The 23,337-nt window shown below is 36.4% G+C and overlaps 1 protein-coding gene across 1 annotated transcript; it reads right to left on the bottom strand.

The window, feature by feature from the left end:
• Positions 1-287: 287 nt before the first annotated feature.
• LOC123658038 lies at positions 288-23,124 on the bottom strand. Its single transcript, XM_045593519.1, has 23 exons — positions 23,108-23,124; positions 22,887-22,998; positions 20,472-20,572; positions 19,946-19,999; positions 19,532-19,721; positions 13,514-13,614; positions 13,318-13,407; positions 12,957-12,992; positions 12,516-12,554; positions 11,966-12,010; positions 11,129-11,258; positions 10,540-10,678; positions 9,952-10,078; positions 9,639-9,872; positions 8,635-9,559; positions 8,274-8,426; positions 7,635-7,761; positions 5,892-6,028; positions 4,781-4,804; positions 4,052-4,213; positions 3,427-3,873; positions 2,632-2,888; positions 288-2,045 (listed from the first exon to the last, which is right to left on the bottom strand). The coding sequence occupies exons 1-23, from the start codon at positions 23,122-23,124 to the stop codon at positions 302-304; spliced, it is 5,391 nt and encodes a 1,796-aa protein (XP_045449475.1). The 3' UTR covers positions 288-301.
• Positions 23,125-23,337: the final 213 nt, after the last annotated feature.

Here is a 23,337-nt window from a genome sequence, read left to right as displayed (position 1 = left end):
TCACCAAGAACTATGGTTTAGTTTGTAGCGTCAATATAAGGTGCTACTTTTACTCTTTGGCTACTAGTATCCAATCGGTAGTTTTCGAGATATTTGTGGTAGGTGCACTTGCCCGCTAGGCGCACTTTCCCACCTTAACCTTACTACTTAACGCTATAACTAATTTAAACTAAATAACAAAAAAAAAAAACAAGGAGTAAATAAAAAAATTGTTGTATTGATTTTTTATAACTATTTAAGAATATACATTTCATTGTCTTTTAATATTTAGAAGTAAATAAATACGATTGTTTTAATAATTTTATTTACTTTTTTCAGACAGGTTCACATTTACACTAGACAAATGAAATTGTTGTCCATGTCGCCTAATATTCAATGTTACTGTTATGCAGTATATTAATCTATTGAGACTTTCGCATTTTAATATGTAAGAGGCACCTTGACCAGGGCTAAATATTGGTAATCCATAAGTCTGACAATCAAACATAAAATACGAATTATCCAATTTACCAAATGCTAAATTTTTTGCGGGACTCATTAATATTCCTAAAGAATTATTTTCGAAAAAGTAAACTAAAGCCTTGCTAAGATTAAATCTGTCAGGGTAAATATTATATAAGAATCCGAATATAACCTTATCGAAATTTACTGTGAACGAATAAGGATACATTTCATCATATTTTGTCTCTAAGTCATCAAGACTGATTTCGTGGTTTTTATTGCCAGCAATTTTATCATGACATTTTTTGTGATAATTATTGCCTGATTCAACTATACCATCTAAGAGACTACTAGTCCAGGCACTCAAGTTACACGCCTTTGTCATTACAAGGGCGATAACACATGTAGCTAAATATTGTTTCCCACGATGAGCCTCTTCAAATTTCGCATCCAGAGGATGTATAGTTCCCCAAAGGGAATAAAGATCTCCGGGAAATTCAATATCCCAATCCTTCCACATAGTTTTAGGAGTTTTTCTTTCCAAACCTAGATCGTTTACTGTATTCATACGAGACCAAGGTACAGACTCAATATTTAGCCAGTAAATCTTTTCGTCCACAATCGGACGAATCCTTCTTCGTTTTAAGTATTGCAAGTTCGGATTGACGTCCGGCTTGAAAAGAGGACTAAGCCTGTAGTTGAGCGCCGAACGGCGTGGAGCATTTTTAATAGAAGTTAACTCAAATGTATAAAATTCTGGAGAGTTCGTAACTGCAACTACTTTGTTTATTCTGTGTATTAGTGAATCAATGGAGCCGTATAGTGTCCAGCCAGCGACTGCATTTAATTTTTGAGGGGTGGCAGATGACACGATACCTTCACTTTTCTTTTTATCCTCTTTCATCAATCCTGGTTCTGCTTTTTCAACGGGTGGCGGGTATGGATCAAACAAGTGGTAATATCCCTCGGTCTGACAAATTACCATACTACAAGTAGGAAATCTTATTATGACATATCTGAGCCTATTGAGCACCGCTTTCAAATATTGTTCTAATCGTTTTTCCGGGTTTTCATTAACAACAATTATCTTTTTAATATTAACATTAACGAATTTACCGTCTAATATCAAATTTTTTATTACTCTTTTCTCACAAATACTCAAATTTGTAGCCTTTTCGTTAATTTCTAAACCTTTTTCTACGCAAGTGTCTACCATTACCTGGTCCCACGTCCGGATAGGGTGCATTGTTGCCATTAACATAGCGATTAAGCATACAAAATGACATGATTTTACGTCAGAACTAGCTTTTCTGTCGCTCAAGGCTGTTGTACCTTCAATTCTATAAATTCCATTAATTTGTTGATATCCCACTAATGTTCCACTCTTCGCCTCGGTCGTCGTCACGGTGGATGACTTTTTCTTATCCGACACTTTAGGAGATTCTACAAGTGAATATCTGGACTTTTTAGACTTCGGTGTACCAGTGGCGAAATCATAATCTTCAGGTAATTTTAATCTTGGCTCAGTTAAGAGTCTTCTAACTATTATTCTACTTAGTATAAACTGTTGATCTTCAGTTTTCCCATCTTTGTTGTATAACACTCTAAAAACAAGATACCAGAATTATACAGTGTAAACAAAGAAAATATTAGGTTTTAAATTACCTTCTTGGTTTTATAAATAAAATGACGATTCATGAAAATGTCTAAAAGTCTCTACTATCTACTAGGTGATTACCTCAACCTCCTCTATTAACTTTAATACACACACTGACAACTAACATAGAACAAAAATATAGAAGTTATACTTATATGAAGCTATAAAGCTTAACAGCAATGTCTGACTGTCATGTGTGTCTGTACATTATTTTTTTCGCGAAAGCGAGATTCCTAGCGTTAGTTCTTAAATAAGTATGTTTAGTGAAAATCGATCTAGCAGTTTGAAGAGCTCATCAGAATCAGATCTCTGAAATTCCAAAATGAACATTCAAATTATTTTTATTGTAGTATTGTTATTTGCTTTAGGTAAAATCTAGGTAAAATAAACCCTATGGTTTATACCTAAATATGTATATAAATAATACCGTCAGACTTCACGGACAGGACGGGAATTAAAGCCGCAACTCTGAGCGGAAAACAGACACTGTTAACTGCGTTAACAGAACAATTACTATTTATAGTCAATCTTACCTAACTACTAAATCATGTAATGATTGGAATCGAAGAAAACACGCCTTTCCTTTATTGTTGTTTTCTCTTAAGCCCATAGCATTACAAGAACTGGCATCATATAAGTAATACAGGTTATTTCTTTTAAAAAATGCGCAGCTATAAGCCACTGTGGTTATCATTCCTCTGTCATATTTGGGTAAATATTTTCGAGTTAAAACATCTTCTAGTTGCCACGTCGCGCCTTCTCCAACCACGTCTATAGTAGCATGATATGCCTAAAAAAATTTAAGCAAAAAATAATTTCACATACAATTTTTTTTAATACACACACTTCAAATATCAAAATTTTATTGCAGTTTTTTTTTATATATTTTAAAAAAGTATCATATTAACCGACTACCAAAAAAGGAGGTTTTCAATTCAACTGTATTTATTTATTTATAATGTACCTATGTGACCAAAACTTATGACTGGGTTGACCGATTTCGATGATTTTTTTAATAGAAAGGTGGTACGTGTCTCATTTATATTTCATTCAGATTTGACAAGTACTTTTTGAGTTAACGCTACTAATGCGAATTTACTTGACTCTTTTGTCGTCGATCTACGTTGTATACTGGTCCATGTAATTAAAATCGGGATTTTTTTTTCATTTGCAAGCAAAGACAATTATATTTTACGTACAATAATAGTAGCAGCAGCTTAAATTAAAAGATTTTGTGGCACAATGTTTGAAAAAAAAAACTTTTGCTATCCACCTTACCTACTTACTGTTATAATAAGTTGAAATACATAAATTTGACCAAAACTCACTTGATGCCCAATGGCTATCTTCGGTATAATATGAAGAGGGGCGAGTTGAAACTTTTCTTTTTTGTTTTGATATAATTTATTTGCCGTTTCCACCACGAAATTTACTAAGCCTACCGTCCACGTATTCACTGAATACTTATAGGATGTAACAACTGCCATGATAGCAGCAAAAGGTAAAATATCTATAGTCTTTCCATCAGCTATTGCAGACGTTCCTCTTATTATTTGCGTGTTATCTGGTAAACTTTTAAAGTTACTCGGTTTCGAAAGTTCGTCCTCGGCTGTTACTTCCAATTCCGTCTCTACTAAAGGTGGAGTCATTTTCTTCCGGATTTGTCTCAATTTAAATCGATATTGGGCGTCTTCCGTGAGTAGAACTTCACGGTCTACCTTCACAGGTGGCATGGTTTGGACTTCATCTTCAACAATTTGTATTGGTTGCGCTAACTAAAATTGCAAAATAAAGTACGTTAATATGGCTAGTGACTGCGGAAGCTTAAAAACTAATACAGTAAAGAGTAGATCTACGTAAGAAATAGATAGCATGACAGCTGAATCGTAGTAATAGTATCGTTATTACCCTTTAGATAATACTCCCTAAAAAGTATACAAAAGTGACAGTAACCGGTAGTTCTGGTTCTGGTTGTGGCGACGGCGGTGGCGGTGGTAGAGGAGGTGGAAGTTCTTCGGCCTTCCTCCGAGCTTCTTCTTCAGCTCTCTTTCTTTCTTCCTCTTCTTTCTTTTTCTTAGAAATTGCTTCTTCATCGTCTTCGTCACCTTCTTCCTCCTCCTAGGTCGTTTACAGGTAAAAAGCATATGAATTTTATATTAATATTTTAGTATTAACTAGAATATATAATGTCTTTGTCGGTTTTACTCTGCCCTTCGGAAAGCCGTTGGTCCTGGTTGTTATCATAGACAGCTAACAGTGATTGTTAGTCACGGTACCAAAATTATATCGTCAAACCGCAAAGTGACATTAAAAAGTGACCTTCGTCCAGCTTTAGAATATTTACAGGCTGTTTCTGTTAAATTCAGTTACTGCTTCGCTCTTAAGACCCGTGATTTAATTTTTAACAGCCTTTCCAAATCGAAAATAATTTAGAACAATTCAAAATGGTACTCTTGTTGGTAGATCCTCAGTTAAACGCTTTAAGACAACACACAAACTTCTCAACTTTGAAATATTAACATAGCAATACCTATTACGAAAATGTAAAAAGAAAAAAGAAAAAAAATGTTATGATATATAATAGTATTTGATAACTTTCTGCATTCTGACGGTACTTTATAGTTACTATGAGTACTATGACATATAAAACTTGAATGTTGACGAATTTATCTTTAAGCTCACCTCTTCTTCAGCACCCTCTGGAGGCTGAAAAAATAGAAATATTGTTTTATTATATTTAGTTAGTTTTTGGAATTTATAACAACATTCCTACATTTTGAGTATTTAGTGCTAACATAAGCTAACTTTCTTATATATTAAGAAATGTACCTTTGTCCAACAGTGGAATAAAAAGTTAAGGAAAATAAAAATATTAAGGATTTTTGAACACATGAGTTCACGTTATTTTTGGCGTAAACTTGTGGAGGCCTATGTCCAGCAGTGGACTGTATAGGCTGTAATGATAATGATAAGGATTTTTACTCCGAGTACGTCGCAAACATCATACTATTAATTGAAATCAGTAAAATTTCCGCTATTAACAAACTGTTACTAACTACTGTTTATATGGCGTGCCAGTCGAGTATGTAAAAGAGTACACTTACCTAGGACAACAAATCTCAGTCACAGATATAATGTCAAAGGAAATAGACACAAGAATCGGAAATGCATGGAAACGTTACTGGGGGCTTAAAGAAATAATGAAGAACACAGAAACTAAGACCATCATCAAAACAAAATTATATAATACATGTATACTCCCCGTCTTAACGTATGGCTGTCAGACTTGGGCCCTAACTAAAGCGCAATACAAAAGGCTAGAAACGTGTCAAGTTGCTATGGAAAGAAGTATGCTAAGTATAAGAAAGTCTGAAAGAACACAAAACAAAAATATCAGAAGACGCACAAAAATTAAGAGTGTAACCACACAAGTGAGATCGCTAAAGTGGAGGTGGACTGGTCACCTAATAAGAGGGATCGAAAAATGGAATAAGAGCACAATATTTTGGTATCCGAGGAATGGGAAAAGAAATCGAGGTAGACAGTTTAGGAGGTGGGAAGATGAGATAAAAAATATGGCAGGAAAAACATGGACTAGAAGAGCACTTAATAGAACAGAGTGGAAGGAAATGGAGGAGGCCTTTGCCAAAAGGCAGACAGACCGTACTGTCGATGTCGACGACTCAGCAGTCGTCAAATTAAGTTAAACTTTATTGGAAACTGTATACGTCTGAATAAAGGCTTATATTATTATTATTATTATTACTAACTACTGTTACAATAAAGATCGTACCAGAGCTGGGGGTGGAGTGGGTGGAGGGGTGGGCTCGGGCTCCGGGTCGGGCTCGGGCGGCTCGTTAGTCTTGTCTCGCGGCCGCGGCCACGGCGGGACTACCTGCGTCACCGACACCGTCGGCGAGTCTAGGTTCACTTGGAGACACGTTCAATATTTATGTAACGGCGTAGTACAACTGCTCTGGTGTAGTGGCGCGTGTGCCGTATAGGCAATAAAACACCGGTTCACTGGGTTTGATCTCCGCTCGGGATGGATAGTTGTATTTTTACAAATATTTGTTTCCTGTTTGGATGCCTGTCCTTATGGCCTATGCCCAGCAGTTTTACAGGCTGAATCGTCGGCGTAGCAGTTAAATGTATCGAATAGCACGTACCCGTACAATATTTATGTATTTCGAAGGTTAATTTGCAGACACACGTTAAATATTAATATTAAGAGCCATTTCACAATTTTACGCTCTGCAAGTTTAGGTAAATTCGGTCGCATCGCGCGAGTCGTACGAGCCGCGCGATCTTTGTGCTAGTACGTATAGTGTGACAACCAAAAGACCATCGTGATCATTTTCTGATGTATAATAAAAATTATAACTATGGTATAAAATGTTTTTTACATAATTAATTTGTTAAAAATTTCAAGTATGTTATATAACAACAGTCAATAAATTTAAAATAAAATTTAAAAAATAGATTTTATGAAACAATTTTTTTAAATTGATTTAGTTTTTTCAGTTTACGAATGAATCTAATATTTACGATATGAATAAAATAGTATTTTATGACATCGACACCGACAAACATATTAATTAACAAATAACAAGACAGATTGAAATGCCTATTTGTATTGATAGTGTGAGAAAAGAAAATTAAATTATACATTTGTTTACAGAAATTATCATTATATTATTTTACAGTCATTTTCGTAATATGTTTATTTTATTTATATTTTATTATGAAAGTATCAAATGCGTTTTATCCGCTATAACAACAGGCGCTTGGCGCGTGTGAGCGAAAGAGACGGCTGCGCAGAATTTGGCGTGGACCTTACCTCTAAGAGCGCTAGCGCTCGACTGATTTACCGGGCTTGATGCGTGGCAATATATACTATCTTTTTATTATTTAATATAAAATGTATTAAAAATAATTACATCTTTTAATTATTTTTTTTTTTTTTGTATTCCTTAATGATGTAAGTTTACTTTGATGAAGATAGTTCGTTAAAATTTCTTAGTTTTCTAAGAGAAATATCGCTTTTAAAATTGTACTTCTTTGGAAAATATTCGTAACTTTAAATTTTTTTTATCGTTTAATAGAGATACAAATGGAATAAAAATCTATGATAGTGGACAACAAAATTATATTCCACATATTATGATATTTTTTTAAAATGGTTTCAACGTAGAGGTTATTGAAAAGTAGGACTTCAAAGTATACATTGCGACCGTTTATCCAGGGAGGAGGCTGATGAAAAGGTTAATAATTTTATACACATAATATAAATCAAAATTCTGATCTGACTATGGACTACAACAAAGGTTGCTCTATTATATTTCAAGAATATAAATTACATTATTGCATCCAACACTGAGATTAACGACGTCAAAATATTACAATTTCGCGGATTGTTACCGATTTTTGTGAAATGGCTCTTAATGTAGTTACTGATCACAACATTGTTAATTATTTTGTTTCTAATTGCGCAAAAATTGAATAAAGAATTATCATAAAGAAAGTAAATACCTACCTATTTTTTCCGCTATCGGCTCTGGAGGCAAATTTTTATATCTTAAGGGTATTGGTGGTAGATAATCTTCTTGAATGCTATCAACCAAAGAAATTATTTCTCCCATTTGCTCTTCATCAACTTGCGGCTGAAGCAAAAAATTTGAATTTATAAAAACTGATAAATAAATTAGGAGAACCTGTACTTACTTCGTTAAAGAAATAATGACTTTTGATCACTTTCATCATTATTAAATTTAAAAATTATTAAGTATAGGAAGGATTATTTAAATTAATTATACAGTCTACGGCCGTTGACATCGAAACCTCCCTAATTTCGTTAAGCATTTATTAAGGAAAGGAAAGGAGTCCGCTAATCTAATTCTTAATCATACCAAAGCAATTTTATCCTTCAAAGTACCTAATGTCAAAAATGCATTAAGTTTTTTGCTTTATTTTATTTCACCCGTCATCATGAATAATTCACAATAATTAAATGTTTTTTAAATAATTTAATAAAATATTATTAATTATTGCAGAACACTCTTCAGGCTTGGGCTCTTTGCTGTTTTAATAATTTGGCTTGATTGTACAAAAATAGAATCAATTACGTAGTTTTGTTTAATGAAAATTGATGAACTCCTCGATAAAAAATACACACCCTAACTGAAATTTGTTTAAAATCTTCAACGGGGAAGACGTCATGGAATAGCTCTTTACCATCACCACGAGATTGACTCATTGGCAAGACTTTTCGCTTCACTTTCTTAACACCGGGTAACTGTTCGTCACTCAATGTACACATTATTTGAGCCTGGAATTATTAGTTTGCGTTAAAATAAGTAACTGTGTCTGTGGTCTAATTTTTTGAGCAGCACTACTAATGCTATAAGTCTGTAGAGTAACATAGTTGCAACACGCAAATTATATGAAAAAATTTTTTTAAACGTTTTAGATCTTAAAAGTACTTGTGACCTGTGTTTACGTAATCAAATAGTCGTATAATGGTATATTTTAATTACTTTGTGTTCCTTTTTCTTCAGTTTTAAAACTTTAAATGCATGAATACAAAACTGTGTCGTCGCTGGTAAATAATCCCAATTCGTTGTGAAAACATCTGCCACTGTTTCTGGGTTTAAAAGCATAAAACAACAAGCTTTTCCACCTTTGAATGATCTAAGTCCATCATTTGTTCTCGGATATGGGTCAAACAAATAGTACATATCTTTTTGTCTCCAAACTGCTAGAACATAATTATTGAACTCTAAAATACCACTGTTATACTCGTGATTAAAGATTTCTTCTAAGCCTGTCCGTATATTGAGTAGGCATTCTTTTGTAGTAAACAATTGTCCTTTAACCCGTTCTCGATATATGATTATTTCACATGCATATGGACCAACAGTGATTTCATTCGGTATATTATCAATAGTTATATCAATCATTACTTTTGGATAAACACAATCGACATACAATTTATTGCCTAATCGTAAGATTTTATCTAATGTTTTAGAAAACCATGTATTGGGAGGAGAAATTTTCGCATAAGTCATTGCTACTACAGCAATTGTCAATGCTTGACGGTATTTAGCATCTTCGAAACATTTATCGCCCAAATGCATGTTAGCATTTACTATGGCACAATTTTCATTTAGAATTCTATAACCCATCATAGCTTTTTCCGTTTGTGTAAGTTCTTTATCTGATTCAAAATCTTCATCACACTTTTCGTCAACCATTTTTAATACTTTAACTGAAGCCAAAAGAAATTTTTGATCTTCTACTACGCTTCTTGCTAATAGAACTTCTGCCACTGCGTCCAAGTCCTTAACATTAATAAGAGCTGCGCAACCGTTAGTAAAATTGGAATATGCTCTAGAATCTCTACCAGCTGGATCAAATATATAGTAGCATATTCTATCCTTCCATATTACGACTTTTAGCACCCTTAAAATAACTTTGAATTAGTAATTTTTTTAAAATTTACAAGTAAATTATACCTGAGTAATTTTGTAATTTTAAGCACCTCGTTAGTAAAATTCCAGCACGGTTATCTTTAAAGAAAGCTTTGAGACCTCTACAAAGGTTATAAACTGTGGGATCTAAAGACATCGTATACCCTACAATATCAGGCTCGCCGAGAAGAACTTGCATTCGTTTACCGTTTAACACCAAAGTTTGTTTCTTGCCAAACGGTAAAACTTCACACATTCCTTGAACCGCCGAATGGTCATGGACTTTTTCTAAGCATTGTATATACCTAAGGTCAGATATGAAATATAAATAGTACATTGTTTGTATAGTAAGTTCATATTTGGATTTAATATACGACAATATACCATTGGTCACCAGCGTCTATCAAGTTATCAACTAATTTCATCGTCCATTGCTTAGGATGATAATGAAAAGCTAAGCAATATGCCATGACACTCATTGTAAGGGCTTGTCGTCCTTTAGACCTACCACCTATAAACAAAAAAAAACTTTTAACATGTATATTGTAAATATATTAATTTCATGAAACAGAAGTATTCTTAATACATTGTAGACTTGTTTGTTGAGGAATCTTCCTCACTTTATCTAAAAATATTGTGCTACGTTTTTACAAGCAGAACAGTCAATATAAACGGCAACCAAGTACCAAGTGGCAGGTAGCTACCGCAGTTGTCACTATCTGCAGCACTATCGATCGTGGTTTCAAGCCCCACTCAGTTCTAATGATGTAGCTATATATAAATATATTTGTTATTGTTTGAGTTTAAATTTGTATTGCACGACTATCACTATCCAAAAAATCTGAATTAAATATGGTTAAAAATAGACTAAGTCCAATGGGACACAGTCGATGTATTGATAATATAAATAATCAATAAGAATGATTTATGTGACAAATAAAAAAAATCGGTTTGAATATTATTATAACTTACTGAATTTTGCATCGTACATATTAAAAGATCCAGTAAGTATCCCATAATGAATTTCTGGTTTACGTTCCTTTGTACACGGTAACACTGTTAAAGAATGAGTTTGTAGAGTCCCGCGTTTGAGATTGACAGGTATACGGACCTATAAGTGAATAAATTAAATCTTACTTACCTACTACTCGTATTAACTACTAATATTTTAAAACAATCTGTATAAGTCAGTTGGAAATGTTACTGTTGTAGAGCGTAGTTTCTTTTCACTATAAACTTGTTACTGGTTTTTACTTTGTACCAAATAGTAAAAACCAATTAATTTCAGTGTTGTCGTTTCATGTTCAGTACAAAAAAATATTAAACAGGTAGATTCATTGGAGAGGCATTAAATGAAAATATATTACATACCTTTCCCTACTGTAAACAAAGGTCAGCCAAATAGAAAGAGAATAGAAGAGATGTTCAGTTCTAAAAATATCTTGAGTCTACAAAATTATGGTATCCAGTACAAGTGCTCTAACTAATGTTTCTCACTTGTATTCATCCTGTATGCATCATGCAACTAATATACGCTTATACATATTTTTTAGATACTCACATGTTCCGGTCTTGGTATATCATCAAGGCCGCAAACAGAATCATCGTCTTTTAAGTGTTTCTGAGTGCCTCTAGCTCTTGACTTTTCGCCCATAGATCCCAATGTTGTATACGGGACATCTCCGGAATATCTATCAAAATAATTGCATTTGCTCGCAAACGAAAAAAACCGACTTCAATTACATCGACAAGTAATACAACGTAGGGAGACGAAAATATAGTGAAGTAAATACGCGTTATCAAAGATTACTCAAAAAGTTATGATCTCGATGAAATTTAAATATGAGCACCCGATAAACTATATATAGCTTTTGATTAAATTAAAAATTATCATAATCGGTACACCCAGTAAAAAGTTATGCGATATAATACAACGTAGATCGACGAAAAAATAGTCAAGTAAAAACACATTATTAGATATAACCCGAAAAGACGTTGTTACATCTCAAATAAATTTAAGTGGGACCACATGACACACACTACCTTTCGATTAAAAAAAAATTGTCGAAATCAGTCCACCCAGTCAAAAGTTCTGAAGTACATACATTAAAAAAAATCAGTCGAATTGAGAAACTCCTCTTTTTTAAGAAGTCGGTTAGTGAAAAATTATATTTTAATGGAAAAAATTAAATTATACCATAGTCAGTTAATTGATACCTTAGAAATCTGACTTTTTCTGGAATCTTAGAATACTAAGATCGAGATTATTTCTAAGGATAACTATTTTATGTTTTTCGAATTCCATTCTTTTTGCAATGATCCTAATAAGCTTAAATTTATTAAATTTTTTTTGCAAAGTGATTTTATAATTAAAAAAAAATTAACAGTGATTCTTTACCTAGATTTTCCTTTCGTTTTACGTTTTCTAAGTGCTGCGTACCTTCTGGAAATAAGTATACAAAAACATCAAATGTAAGTTCAGAAAATAAATGTCAATTATTCTGTATTAATGCGCTGTTGTGTCATTACATATATTATAGTGTTTCTCTCAAAAATACTACAATATAAACTAGTTTTCAGTTCTTTAACTATAAAAATTATCCGATCTGTTTGTAACATTAAAAGAACTGCTTTTTACTAAATGAATATGGATGTATACACGGGACATGTACCAAAATATATTTTTTTACAATTTTTGTCTGTCTGTCTGCCTGTTTGTTCCGGCTAATCTCTAATTTTGACAGGACTTTCACTGGCAGATAGTTGATGTAATAAGGAGTAACTTAGGCTACTTTTATTTTAGAAATGTATTTATTTTATAACTCTGAGAACTGATCAATAACTTTTTTGTTAGATTCCACAAGGACGAAGTCTCGGGCACAGCTAGTAATCAATATAAAGAAGTTCATATAATACATAAAAAAATAATTATAAGTATAACTACTTACCGACATTTCTTTCTAGGGCATGTTTTTCTGTAGCAAACCCTGTAAAACATATTGATTATAATTTAAAATACCTGACTCTATTTTGACACACATAAGTAATATTATATTAATAAACTTAAGGTTAAGTCTAAACATCCGCTCGACTTTAGTGGTGTATGTAGTGGCCTAAAACTATAGCGGTCGCGAGTTCGATTTCCTCTGTGAGCTTATACTTGTATTTGTACATCTACCGATTTGTTCCTGAGTCCTTAAGGGTCGCCCCACCGAGCTTCGTAAAGCACGTAAACTTGCCGGTCCCGGTTTTTACCTTCGAAACTTAATAGCGATTGTTACTCATAGAAATAGATGTAATAGATTTGCCGGCCCGCAGTGGAGCATCGACCCTTCTCCTACAGAAAAAACCTACGCTAGCAGAACGAATGAATCAAACTTAAGACTCACCCGCCTTTATGACACGGTAATTTCTTCTCTTTATCGCTGTAAGAATAAAATATAAATATTTCATCAAATGTCTTTTAACAGTAACAGTTTAATTTACACTTTCAGATAAAAGTTGTTAAAACACTGTTTACTCTTTAATTACTAATATGTTAACATTCCGTATTGAAATGTTGGTTATCTCAGATAAAATTAATTTAATCGATCCAATTCAAATACGTATGACCCACGCACTCTAACATATATTCTATTCCAGGAAAAACAATAAAAAAATATTTTAGTGTACTCATATACATATGTACGTAGGTACCTAATATTTTACACCGACTCATGTGTTAATCATAACGTAAGTATGTTATCTTACCTAACTTTTCTTGGACCCGGTATATGTACTACGTCGGGGATGAAGGACTTTTCTTTATTTACTATTATTCCGCTATGTGGTTTGAACAGCCTAAAAAAATAAAATAACATTGACAATTTTCTCGTTCCTAACACCAATGCAATAAGAATAATCATAATTTAATATAAGAAATTCGTGGTCCGCGTACTAAACTCACTCATAGCCAGATTTCGGTGGCAAAGGTGGTTTATAATCTTCTGATACAACAGTTGCTTTTTGGGCTTGGATTACTTCGCCACTGGTCTTAGGACTCGGTACCTAAAATTAAAAACAAACAAAGAAAAATCTATATAATTATGAAATAATTTGTAATAAAATTAAAATGTTGTATTTTGACTGTTTGGTCAAATAACTTGATATAAAAAAGTGTCGAACCACAACAATTCACATATCCTTCAATTTCATTTTTTTCATTTTTTAACTATTATTTTATTTATATCTTTTTAGATAGACAAATTACGTAATCAGTTCAATTCATTAAAATAGTTTAACAGAGGGGTTCTAAAGTCACCACGTACCTACTTATATATATATTGTTTGTTTGATCATGCATAACTTTTTACAGAGTAGTCCGAATTTGATAGTCTGAAGTTGATCGTCGCCTTGGAGGCGAGGAAGAAGCGCGGCTCAAAGCTTGCTTGGCATAGGAATGGGAAAGAGCAAATTACAAATTTTTTTTTAACTTTCTTATTGTATTTTGTATTAGTATTACGTTAATATATAATGCTCTGATACGTAGCCATCTCGACTACGGATCTTTTATCCTGGACCCATGTCATAAAACTATTATACGCGAACTGGACAAAATTCAATCAAAAGCGCTCCGCATAATATTAGATACCATGAAGTCCTCTCCTATTAACGCTCTATAGGTGGAATGGTGGAACCTCCTCGACACTTGCGACGCCAATACCTCTCAGACCGATTTCTCTTTAAAACCCTCCAACTCTCTTCCCATCCTCTGTCAGCTATAGACTACACCTACTCTCTCAATTAGTTCTTTCTTCATCCTACTGGTCTCACAAATCTCCCCCATGTCTAATTAAAAGCTATAATAAATTTATTGGCCTTCCTTCCCCTGTCCGTCAGTGTAGAATCTTAAGTATTTACGAGGTTCCATTCGATGCTTTAGTTCTGCTTCCCGATATTTCTTTCAATCTCGGTATAGATAAGGGATCCCATTTAGCAAATCAGCAATTTAACTATGCCATAAACATATATTACAAAGATTGGTATCATTTATTCACAAACTCTTCTAAGCTTTCTGAACAGGGATGTATAGGATCAGCTGTCTGGATTCCGAGAGTTAATGTAGTTCTGAACTGCGAAATGCCTCCTGCCTCCTCAGTTTTTACTGGGTAAGCTGTGGCTATCTTGGAGGCTCTTTCGTTTATCGAGTCACACCAATTAAACAACTCTGTTATATTATCGGACTCCATTCAAGTCTAAATTTAAGCTCCCTTTTATTCTCAAAATTAGACATCTCCTCCTTAGGTATCTGGCACAAAACATCCGTGTCGAGATGGCTTGGATTCCGGCTCACAGTGGTATTATAGAGAATGAGAAAGTAGATTTTTTCGCAAAAGAAGCGACAACATCAGGTGGCCTCAGCCACTACAAAGTCTGAAGATTTCTGGTCTCATTAAAGTGTAACAAAAGGAATGTTCTATGCTACAGGGATCCATTCTTGTCAAACCATGGTTTTTCAAGTGTAGAAAGGCTAGTAAGTGGGTAACCTCAACTGTCTGCCGTATAAGGTTAGGTCATTCTTGCACCCCTGTTCTCCTTCACATAATTAGAGTAAAGGACTCTTCACTTTGCGAATTTGGTCTTGAGGAAGGCACTCTTAACACATATTTTTAACTGTCCAAAACTCCAGTTTTCCCTCTATAATGTTCTTCCCCCTGAGATACCTCGCCCAACTAACCTGAGGTCCTTTTTATCATTAGTTCACTCTCAGTTTATTGATATTTTATGTACATATATTAATTTAAAAAAAACATTAGATTGTAGCACTGTTTGTCTTGATTAATCCTACTAACCAATGTTTATACATGTTTGTTTGTTTTCTGTTTCAGATACTAATTCGGCACTTAAAATTGTGAAAAACTGGCAACAACTCCGACGTTTTTTCTGATTCATTTCTTAGTCTTTATTTTTGATTTACGACTTGCACTCCCACAAAGCCTTACACAAAGCAAAATTTTCTGTCCTAACTTAACAATTCTTATAACGTAAACTAAGCTTCACTCAGATATTGGCAAATCGTTCAGGGAGCCAAAGTAAAAGAAGAAGAACAATTGCGTTAATAACAATCATGATATATCTTTTTGAAATCTTTATATCGAGCCCTTTAATTTGATAATTATATTGTAGTATACGAAAAAAAAAATTTTTTTTCATTAATTACAATGGCTTCGCAAAGCCGCCATGTTTGATTTTTTACCATGGAACACTTGGACTGCTAAGGCGAGCCTCAATTATGTAAATCTGTTCAGCGGTTCTTGAGATGTGAGGTAATAAAGAATATTACACACATACATATAAGATACGCGCGAGAAACATACCTAACCCTTCCTTTGCAGTCGGTTAAAAATCTAGTGTGCTTTATACGACACGACTGAAGTAAAACTTACGAAACGCAACTCTCTCTTTCTATCTTCACTAACTTATATCTCCCTCTCAACTTCCGTTCGCTTCGCCTAATCACACTTTTCGTAACGCTCTCGTCACGCATTCACCAGCTTACTCCCCAAGTTAAGCGTGCGTAAAGAAGTTTTACTTTAAAAATATATTAAAACTGATTTGTAAAGTTGCAAAGTGTGCTGTGTGGTTACGGCACTAAAGAATTTAGCCACCCCATCTCTTCCCGTGGGTGTCGTAAGAGGCGACTAAGGGATAGCACAGTTCCACTACCACCTTGGAACTTAAAAGGCCGACCGATGGCGGGATAGCCATCCAACTGCTGGCTTTTTAAATGCACAGACCGAGGACGGGCAGCAGCGTCTTCGGTGCGACAAAGTCAGCCCTGCGGTCACCAACCCGCCTGCCCAGCGTGGTGACTATGGGCAAAAACCCCCATGAGTTCGAACTTAAAAATAAGGCCCTCAGTTCCCGGCAGCCCCACTATTCCCGGCTACGGCAACGGCCGTGGTAACGGTGGGGTAGAGGGTGCCAAGAATCACCGGGGTACGGGAGGCTGCCATAGAAAAATATTCCTGGCTACGTATAATGGACGCATGCTACGGTTGGACCAATCACCTCACCGAACTTGAGGTAGAACTTAGTCACATTAAGTGGAGCATACTGGGGTTGTCTGAAGTCCGAAGAGAGGGAGAGGACACGATGATCCTGGACTCCGGGCACTTGTTCTACTTCCGTGAAGGTGATGGGCTTTCCCAAGGTGGCGTCGGTTTTCTGGTTCACAAGACTCTCACTAACAACGTTGTGGAAGTCAGTAGTGTGTCGACCCGGGTAGCGTACCTTGTACTTAAGCTCACCGACAGGTACTCCCTGAAAGTGATACAGGTATATGCGCCGACCTCGGCACACTCTGACGATGAAGTCGAAGCCTTGTATGAAGATATTACAAGGGCCATACATGGCACTACTTCGACCTTCTACAGCGTTGTTATGGGAGACTTCAACGCTAAAGTGGGAGTACAAGGCCGCGACGGATCGAGCATCGGACCACACGGATTGGGGCACAGGAATCACAGGGGGCAGACGCTTGTCAACTTCCTCGAATCGGAGGGGCTCTTCTTGATGAACTCATTTTTTGAGAAGAAGCCCCAAAGGAGGTGGACATGGCAAAGCCCCGATACTGTGACGAGGAACGAGATAGATTTCATCATAGCGGATAAAAGGCATATATTCAGAGATGTCTCAGTGGTTAACAGGTTTAACACCGGCAGCGACCACCGGCTAGTACGGGGCACTCTGAATATATGTCTCCGAAAGGAGCGGACCCGCTTGATGAAATCTACTCTCCGACCTACGCTGCCCCAAATACTATGTGGCTCCGAGCAGTTTCAGTTGGAACTCCAAAACCGATTCGATTCGCTGGAAACTACTAGCGACGTGGACGAGATAACCGACAACGTGGTGAAGACGGTGTGTACACTGGGTCGCAGGCACTTTCCACCAACAAAGCCAACGAAGCAGTCCAAACTTTCTCCCGAAGCCTTGGATCTGATGCGGCAGAGGCGTGAGTTGCCGGCTGCTTCGCCAGAACAGAGGGCTCTTTCCAAGAGGGTACGGAAAATTATTCGCCGAGACCTCCGCTGCTCAAATACGAGAGAGGTTGCTACTCTGATTGAGCAGAATAGGGGGTCCAAAGTTTTCCAAAGACAATTGGGGAGAAGCCTTCTTGCGAAGCTTAAAACAGCAGATGGCAGAACCGTCTGCTCTCGCCCTCAGGTCCGAGAAGAGGTTGAGAATTTTTATGGACAGCTGTACTCGTCGAGCGCACGCAAGCCTGCGACTTGGGACACCGAAGATCCACGGGCACCATTGTTGCGCCATTATTCGGAGTGTATCCCGGACTTCGAAGAGGATGAGATTGGTGCAGCGCTCGGGCAGCTTAAAAACGGGAGGGCCCCGGGGGATGACGGAGTTACCACTGAACTCCTTAAAGCCGCAGGGCGACCTGTCCTGAAAGCCTTGGCAAGACTATTTAACGCCGTCATCCACCGAGGTACCACGCCGGAGGCGTGGTCCAGGAGTGTGGTGGTGCTGTTCTTTAAGAGAGGCGATAAGTCTCTGTTAAAGAATTACAGACCGATCTCACTTCTGAGCCACGTCTATAAGCTGTTTTCGAGGGTTGTTACGAATCGTCTCGCCAGAAGACTCGACGAATTCCAACCACCAGAGCAGGCTGGGTTTCGAAATGGCTACAGCACCGTGGACCACATCCATACTGTTCGGCAGATTATCCAAAAGACGGAAGAATATAATCAACCGCTGTGTATGGCATTTGTGGACTACGAGAAAGCCTTCGACTCCGTCGAGACCTGGGCTGTCCTGGACTCTCTGCAGAGATGTCATATCGACTGGCGATATATCGAGGTACTAAAATCTATGTACGACGCGGCGACGATGACCGTTCATGTCAATGACCAAAGAACAAGACCTATTTCCCTCCGGCGCGGGGTAAGACAGGGGGATGTAATATCACCGAAACTGTTTACCACTGCGCTAGAGGATGTTTTTAAGACCTTGGATTGGGGGGAACGGGGCATCAACGTCAACGGTGAATTCATCTCTCACCTTCGTTTCGCCGACGATATTGTCATCTTTGCGGAGACGCTGGATGAGTTAGGCCAAATGCTGGCCGGCCTAAACGAGTCCTCCCGACGTGTCGATCTCTGTATGAACTTGGATAAGACAAAAGTTATGTTTAACAACCAAGTCATACCGATACCGGTATCGGTCGATGGTACCCTTCTCGAAGTTGTTCAGGATTATATTTACCTAGGCCATACTATCCAACTAGGCCGCAACAACTTCGAGAAGGAGGCCGATAGGAGGATTCGGTTGGGCTGGGCGGCGTTTGGCAGACTCCGTCGAGTCTTCACTTCGAAGATTCCGCAATGCTTGAAGACAAAAGTTTTCGAGCAATGCGTCCTGCCTGTGTTAACATACGGAGCCGAGACGTGGACACTGACCAAGGGACTGGTCCACAAGTTTAAAGTCGCTCAACGTGCAATGGAACGGGCTATGCTTGGGGTCTCTCTCAAAGACAGGATTAGAAATGAGACTATCCGCGAGAGAACGAAGGTAACCGACATAGCCCACAGAATTAGCAAGTTGAAGTGGCAGTGGGCTGGTCATCTGTGTCGCAGGACCGATGGCCGTTGGAGTAGACGGGTCCTAGAGTGGAGACCGCGTCTTGGCAAACGCAGTGTGGGACGTCCTCCGGCCCGTTGGACCGACGATCTACGTAAGATTGCCGGTGTAGGCTGGATGAGGATTGCGGAAGACCGGGATGTGTGGCGCGAACTTGGGGAAGCCTATGTCCAGCAGTGGACTGCGATAGGCTGAAGTGATGAAAGTGTGCAACCATATCACACTAAAAATTTGTTAAAAAATTGTGCAATTCGTGTGACGTAATTAATGAATTGCCCCTGACGCTCTTATTATACAGTATATACCAAATAATTGAGGATAAACTTACATTGAAAATAGACTTATCCGACGGCGAATGTTTTATCACTGGTACGGGTGGCGGAAGCAACACCTCCCCTGGTAGAAGATCGAAATATCGTACTTTCTTTTTATATTTTTCTTTTCTCTTTCTCTTTTTTAGAATACCACCACCTTCTTCTTCTTCTGACGATTCGAAATCATAACCAGAATATGCTTGTCTACCGAAGAACGAAGTATCCATTACCTTTATTTTTTATACTAAGCTAAAGTAAGGAAGGTACTTAAATACCTATTTGGATATTATGTAATTTAAAAAAATAGGCACCTAATTATTATGATTAATAAGAACCTACTAATCTCTTTATTTAGATTAAAATAAGATATTAAAAATTTATTTGCATTGACTTTGTTTATGGATGTTGGATATAGTTATTTTGTTTACCTTGACATCATATCTTTCTGTGGCTCTAAAGAGCAATGGCCAATGTATCTTAACCTGAAAACAATTGAAATTATAAAGTAGAAAAAAAATAATATTTCTTTAATCATAAAAAAAATATTAAAAAAATAAATAAACAAATAAATCTGTTGTGTGGCTACGGCAGTAAAGAATATAGCCACCCCATCTCTTCCCGTGGGTGTCGTAAGAGGCGACTATAATACGATACACAGTTCCACTATCACCTTGAAACTTAAAAAGCCGACTGATGGTGGCATAACCATCCAACTGCTGGTTTAGAAATACACAGGCCGAAGACGGGCAGCAGCGTCTTCGGTGCGACAAAGCCAGCCCTGCGGTCACCAACCCGCCTGCCCAGCGTGGTGACTATGGGCAATACACATGAGTTCACGCCATTTTTGGCGCAAACTTGTGGAGTCCTGAGTCCAGCAGTGATGATGATGATGATGATGATGAAATAAAACAAATAATTGTTATAAAAATACATATATCTTTATTCTTATGATACCTTGTATGCATAGAAGGAACCATAGGAACACACGTATCCTTATAGTGTCGTGGCTTAAAAGGTTTTGTCTTAAAATGTGGAGTTTTTATTTTATGAACTTTCTGTGAACCTAAAAACAAAAACGAAGACACTGCATTAGAACAATACAATACAGTGTCAAAATATGTATAGAAGATATTTAAAAGTGACGGTCTCTCACCTCATCTCAGGATCTGGATGTAAGTAGCAGGGATAAGTTATAAGTATCACAATAAACAGAACTTAATATAATTATTGTAGAAATCAAGCGGTAACGTAGCGAGCCTAACTCGCACACGGGGCACAATACCTTTTTAGCGCCCCATAACCATAAACCATATAATATGTCCAGCTGCGGACCTTTGTGAGTAGCGCTCGGGGCATGATGCCCCCCCTCCCCCGCCGCTACACCACTACCGCCGTAACCAGCACGATTATACACGATAAGCAAAATTGAAAACAATTGATAAATAACATTTGGAAATATTATAATAATGTTAAAGAGAATATAAGACCCATAGAAAAAACGTAACTATTCCTAACGATATCATCGTTTGTTCTGATCAAAGCAGTTGTCGTTGGTACTATCTCCGGAACGAGACAGAGGAGTAAAGGACTCGAAGATATTTCTGGTTAGTGAAATTTTTCATTTCTTATGGATTAGACGCTCAAGAATATTAGATTGAAAAGGAAAACCAAAAACAGGACGATAGTCAGCGTATGCTAGTTTTTATTATTATTATTACCATTGATTAATTCCTCTTTTCTTCTGAAAGTTCAAAGTTTAACCTATTACGCTACCACTGCGAATTAGTGGATATTTTCCCTACTCTGAGTAACGATCGTTGTCATGTGTTTATGATAACAACCGTGACTAACAGCTTAACGAACTCTCCAATGAACAATGGAGAGACCCGCGAGCTCAGACACCCAGATCCGAAACAAGTATTAGTACATAAATGTACAAATATCCAACCTGAGCGGGAATCGAAACCGCAACCACCAGTGTGCCAAGGCACCGCGCACACGCACGCACCTATAGAGCCACACTAGAGCGGTAAGAAGCTACCTAGCTATGATCTGCCTCAACTGAATTTGGTTTTTATTTACGCATTTTTACATCTAATGGGTATTAAATATTGAACAATTTTCAAGGTACTTATCAAGCAATAAATAATACGCTTCAGCCTGTAATATCCCACTACTGGGCCTCTTTCCCCATATAGAAGAAGGATCAGAGCTTAATCCACCACGCTGCTCCAATGCGGGTTGGCGGATATATTCCCTACTATGAGTAACGATCGCTATCAGGTGTACATGATAACAACCGGGACCGATGGCTTAACGTAGTATCTATACATATACCTAATAAAATGGTAGGAAATTCAAAACTGTACATTAAATATTTTTTTTAAAGAATACTTGGGGTGTAATCTACAATCGATACCGAAGCCAAAAATATAGTTTTTAGAATTTTTGTCTGTTTGTCTGTATGTATGTCCGAGATAAACTCAAAAAGTACCGCATGGATTTACTTCAAATTTGGCACGAATATTATTAAGAAGTCGGGTCAACATATAGGCTACATATTATCATTCTATCACCTACCGGGAACGAGCAGTGAACCTTTATTTCCTCAACGCATTCTGCAACAACGTGTTATCTAACGACGCATATTTGAATGTTGTTGTTATTATGTTAATAACCATGCTATATAAGCTAGCTTCACAATATAATAATCACTCAATATAAGTAACTAAGCCGATAAACATAATTAAGTGAATATAAGTAGAAAAGACTATCTTAAAGCACCGCCATCTATGAGATTTTTCTGTAGATATGAAATGCAAAGAAGAAACGGGTAAATGAATGTTATTTTAAAAGGTATAATCGTAGGTATTTTTGGTGTTGTATAGCGTTCACGCAGACGACGTCGCGGGCAGCAGCTAGTAAATAATATAATAATAAAATTCATAGAGTATTAAGTAAACGTCCATTCTAGAGAGAGAAATCTTACTCATTAAAAAATTAGTAAGAGGTACACTAAAAATCTATACGAATAAGTAAAATTAGAGTGTCTGTTTCTAATATTAAAATAACCGCTTTTTACTAAGTGCATAAGGATGCATACACGATACATATATCAAAATAACATTTTTTACAATTTTTGTCTGTCTGTCTATCCGTCTGTTTGTTCCGGCTAATCTCTGAAACGGCTCGACCGATTTTGACGAGACTTTTACTGGCAGATAGCCGATGTAGTAAGAAGTAATTTTTATTTTCGAAATTCATTTATTTTATTGCTCTGCGAACTGAACAATAACTTTTTTTGTTAAATTCCACGCGAACGAAGTCGCGGGCACAGCTAGTAAAGTAATAAAAATGTAAAAGAACCACTTTACTTTCAGCCTGGTAGGTTAAGGCCTCAATGATTTCAGCTACATCTTTACATTCTGTTATTTTAGCGTGTTTGCAAATATGTTGCAGTTTTTTAGGGCATTTGCAAATCCTGAAATAATTTCATAAATTATTTTTATTAGAATTTAGACATTTATTTGTAAATATAAATAAAATGGAAATACGCTCTACGTAAATTAATGTTCAAAAAAACAAAGTACCTTTTATTTTGACTCATTTTATATATTTTTTGTTATTTTTTCAACACAAATAATTTTCGGTTTACTTTTAATTTGTCAAATTTAATTCGAAATTTGACACGACTGTCTTTGGAGTGGTTTTAATTTAGTTGGTTATGGAAATAATTTTATTCATAGAGTAAGTACTCAATTACACACAAACGGCGTAATTTTCGAGTATTTTAATTTTTTTTTCTCCATAACGTTTATTT

Source organism: Melitaea cinxia, chromosome 11, assembly GCF_905220565.1.
Source record: "Melitaea cinxia chromosome 11, ilMelCinx1.1, whole genome shotgun sequence".
NCBI lineage: Eukaryota > Metazoa > Arthropoda > Insecta > Lepidoptera > Nymphalidae > Melitaea > Melitaea cinxia.
Note: the sequence above shows the minus strand (reverse complement) of the source record. Positions and strands in the feature narration are given on the sequence as shown.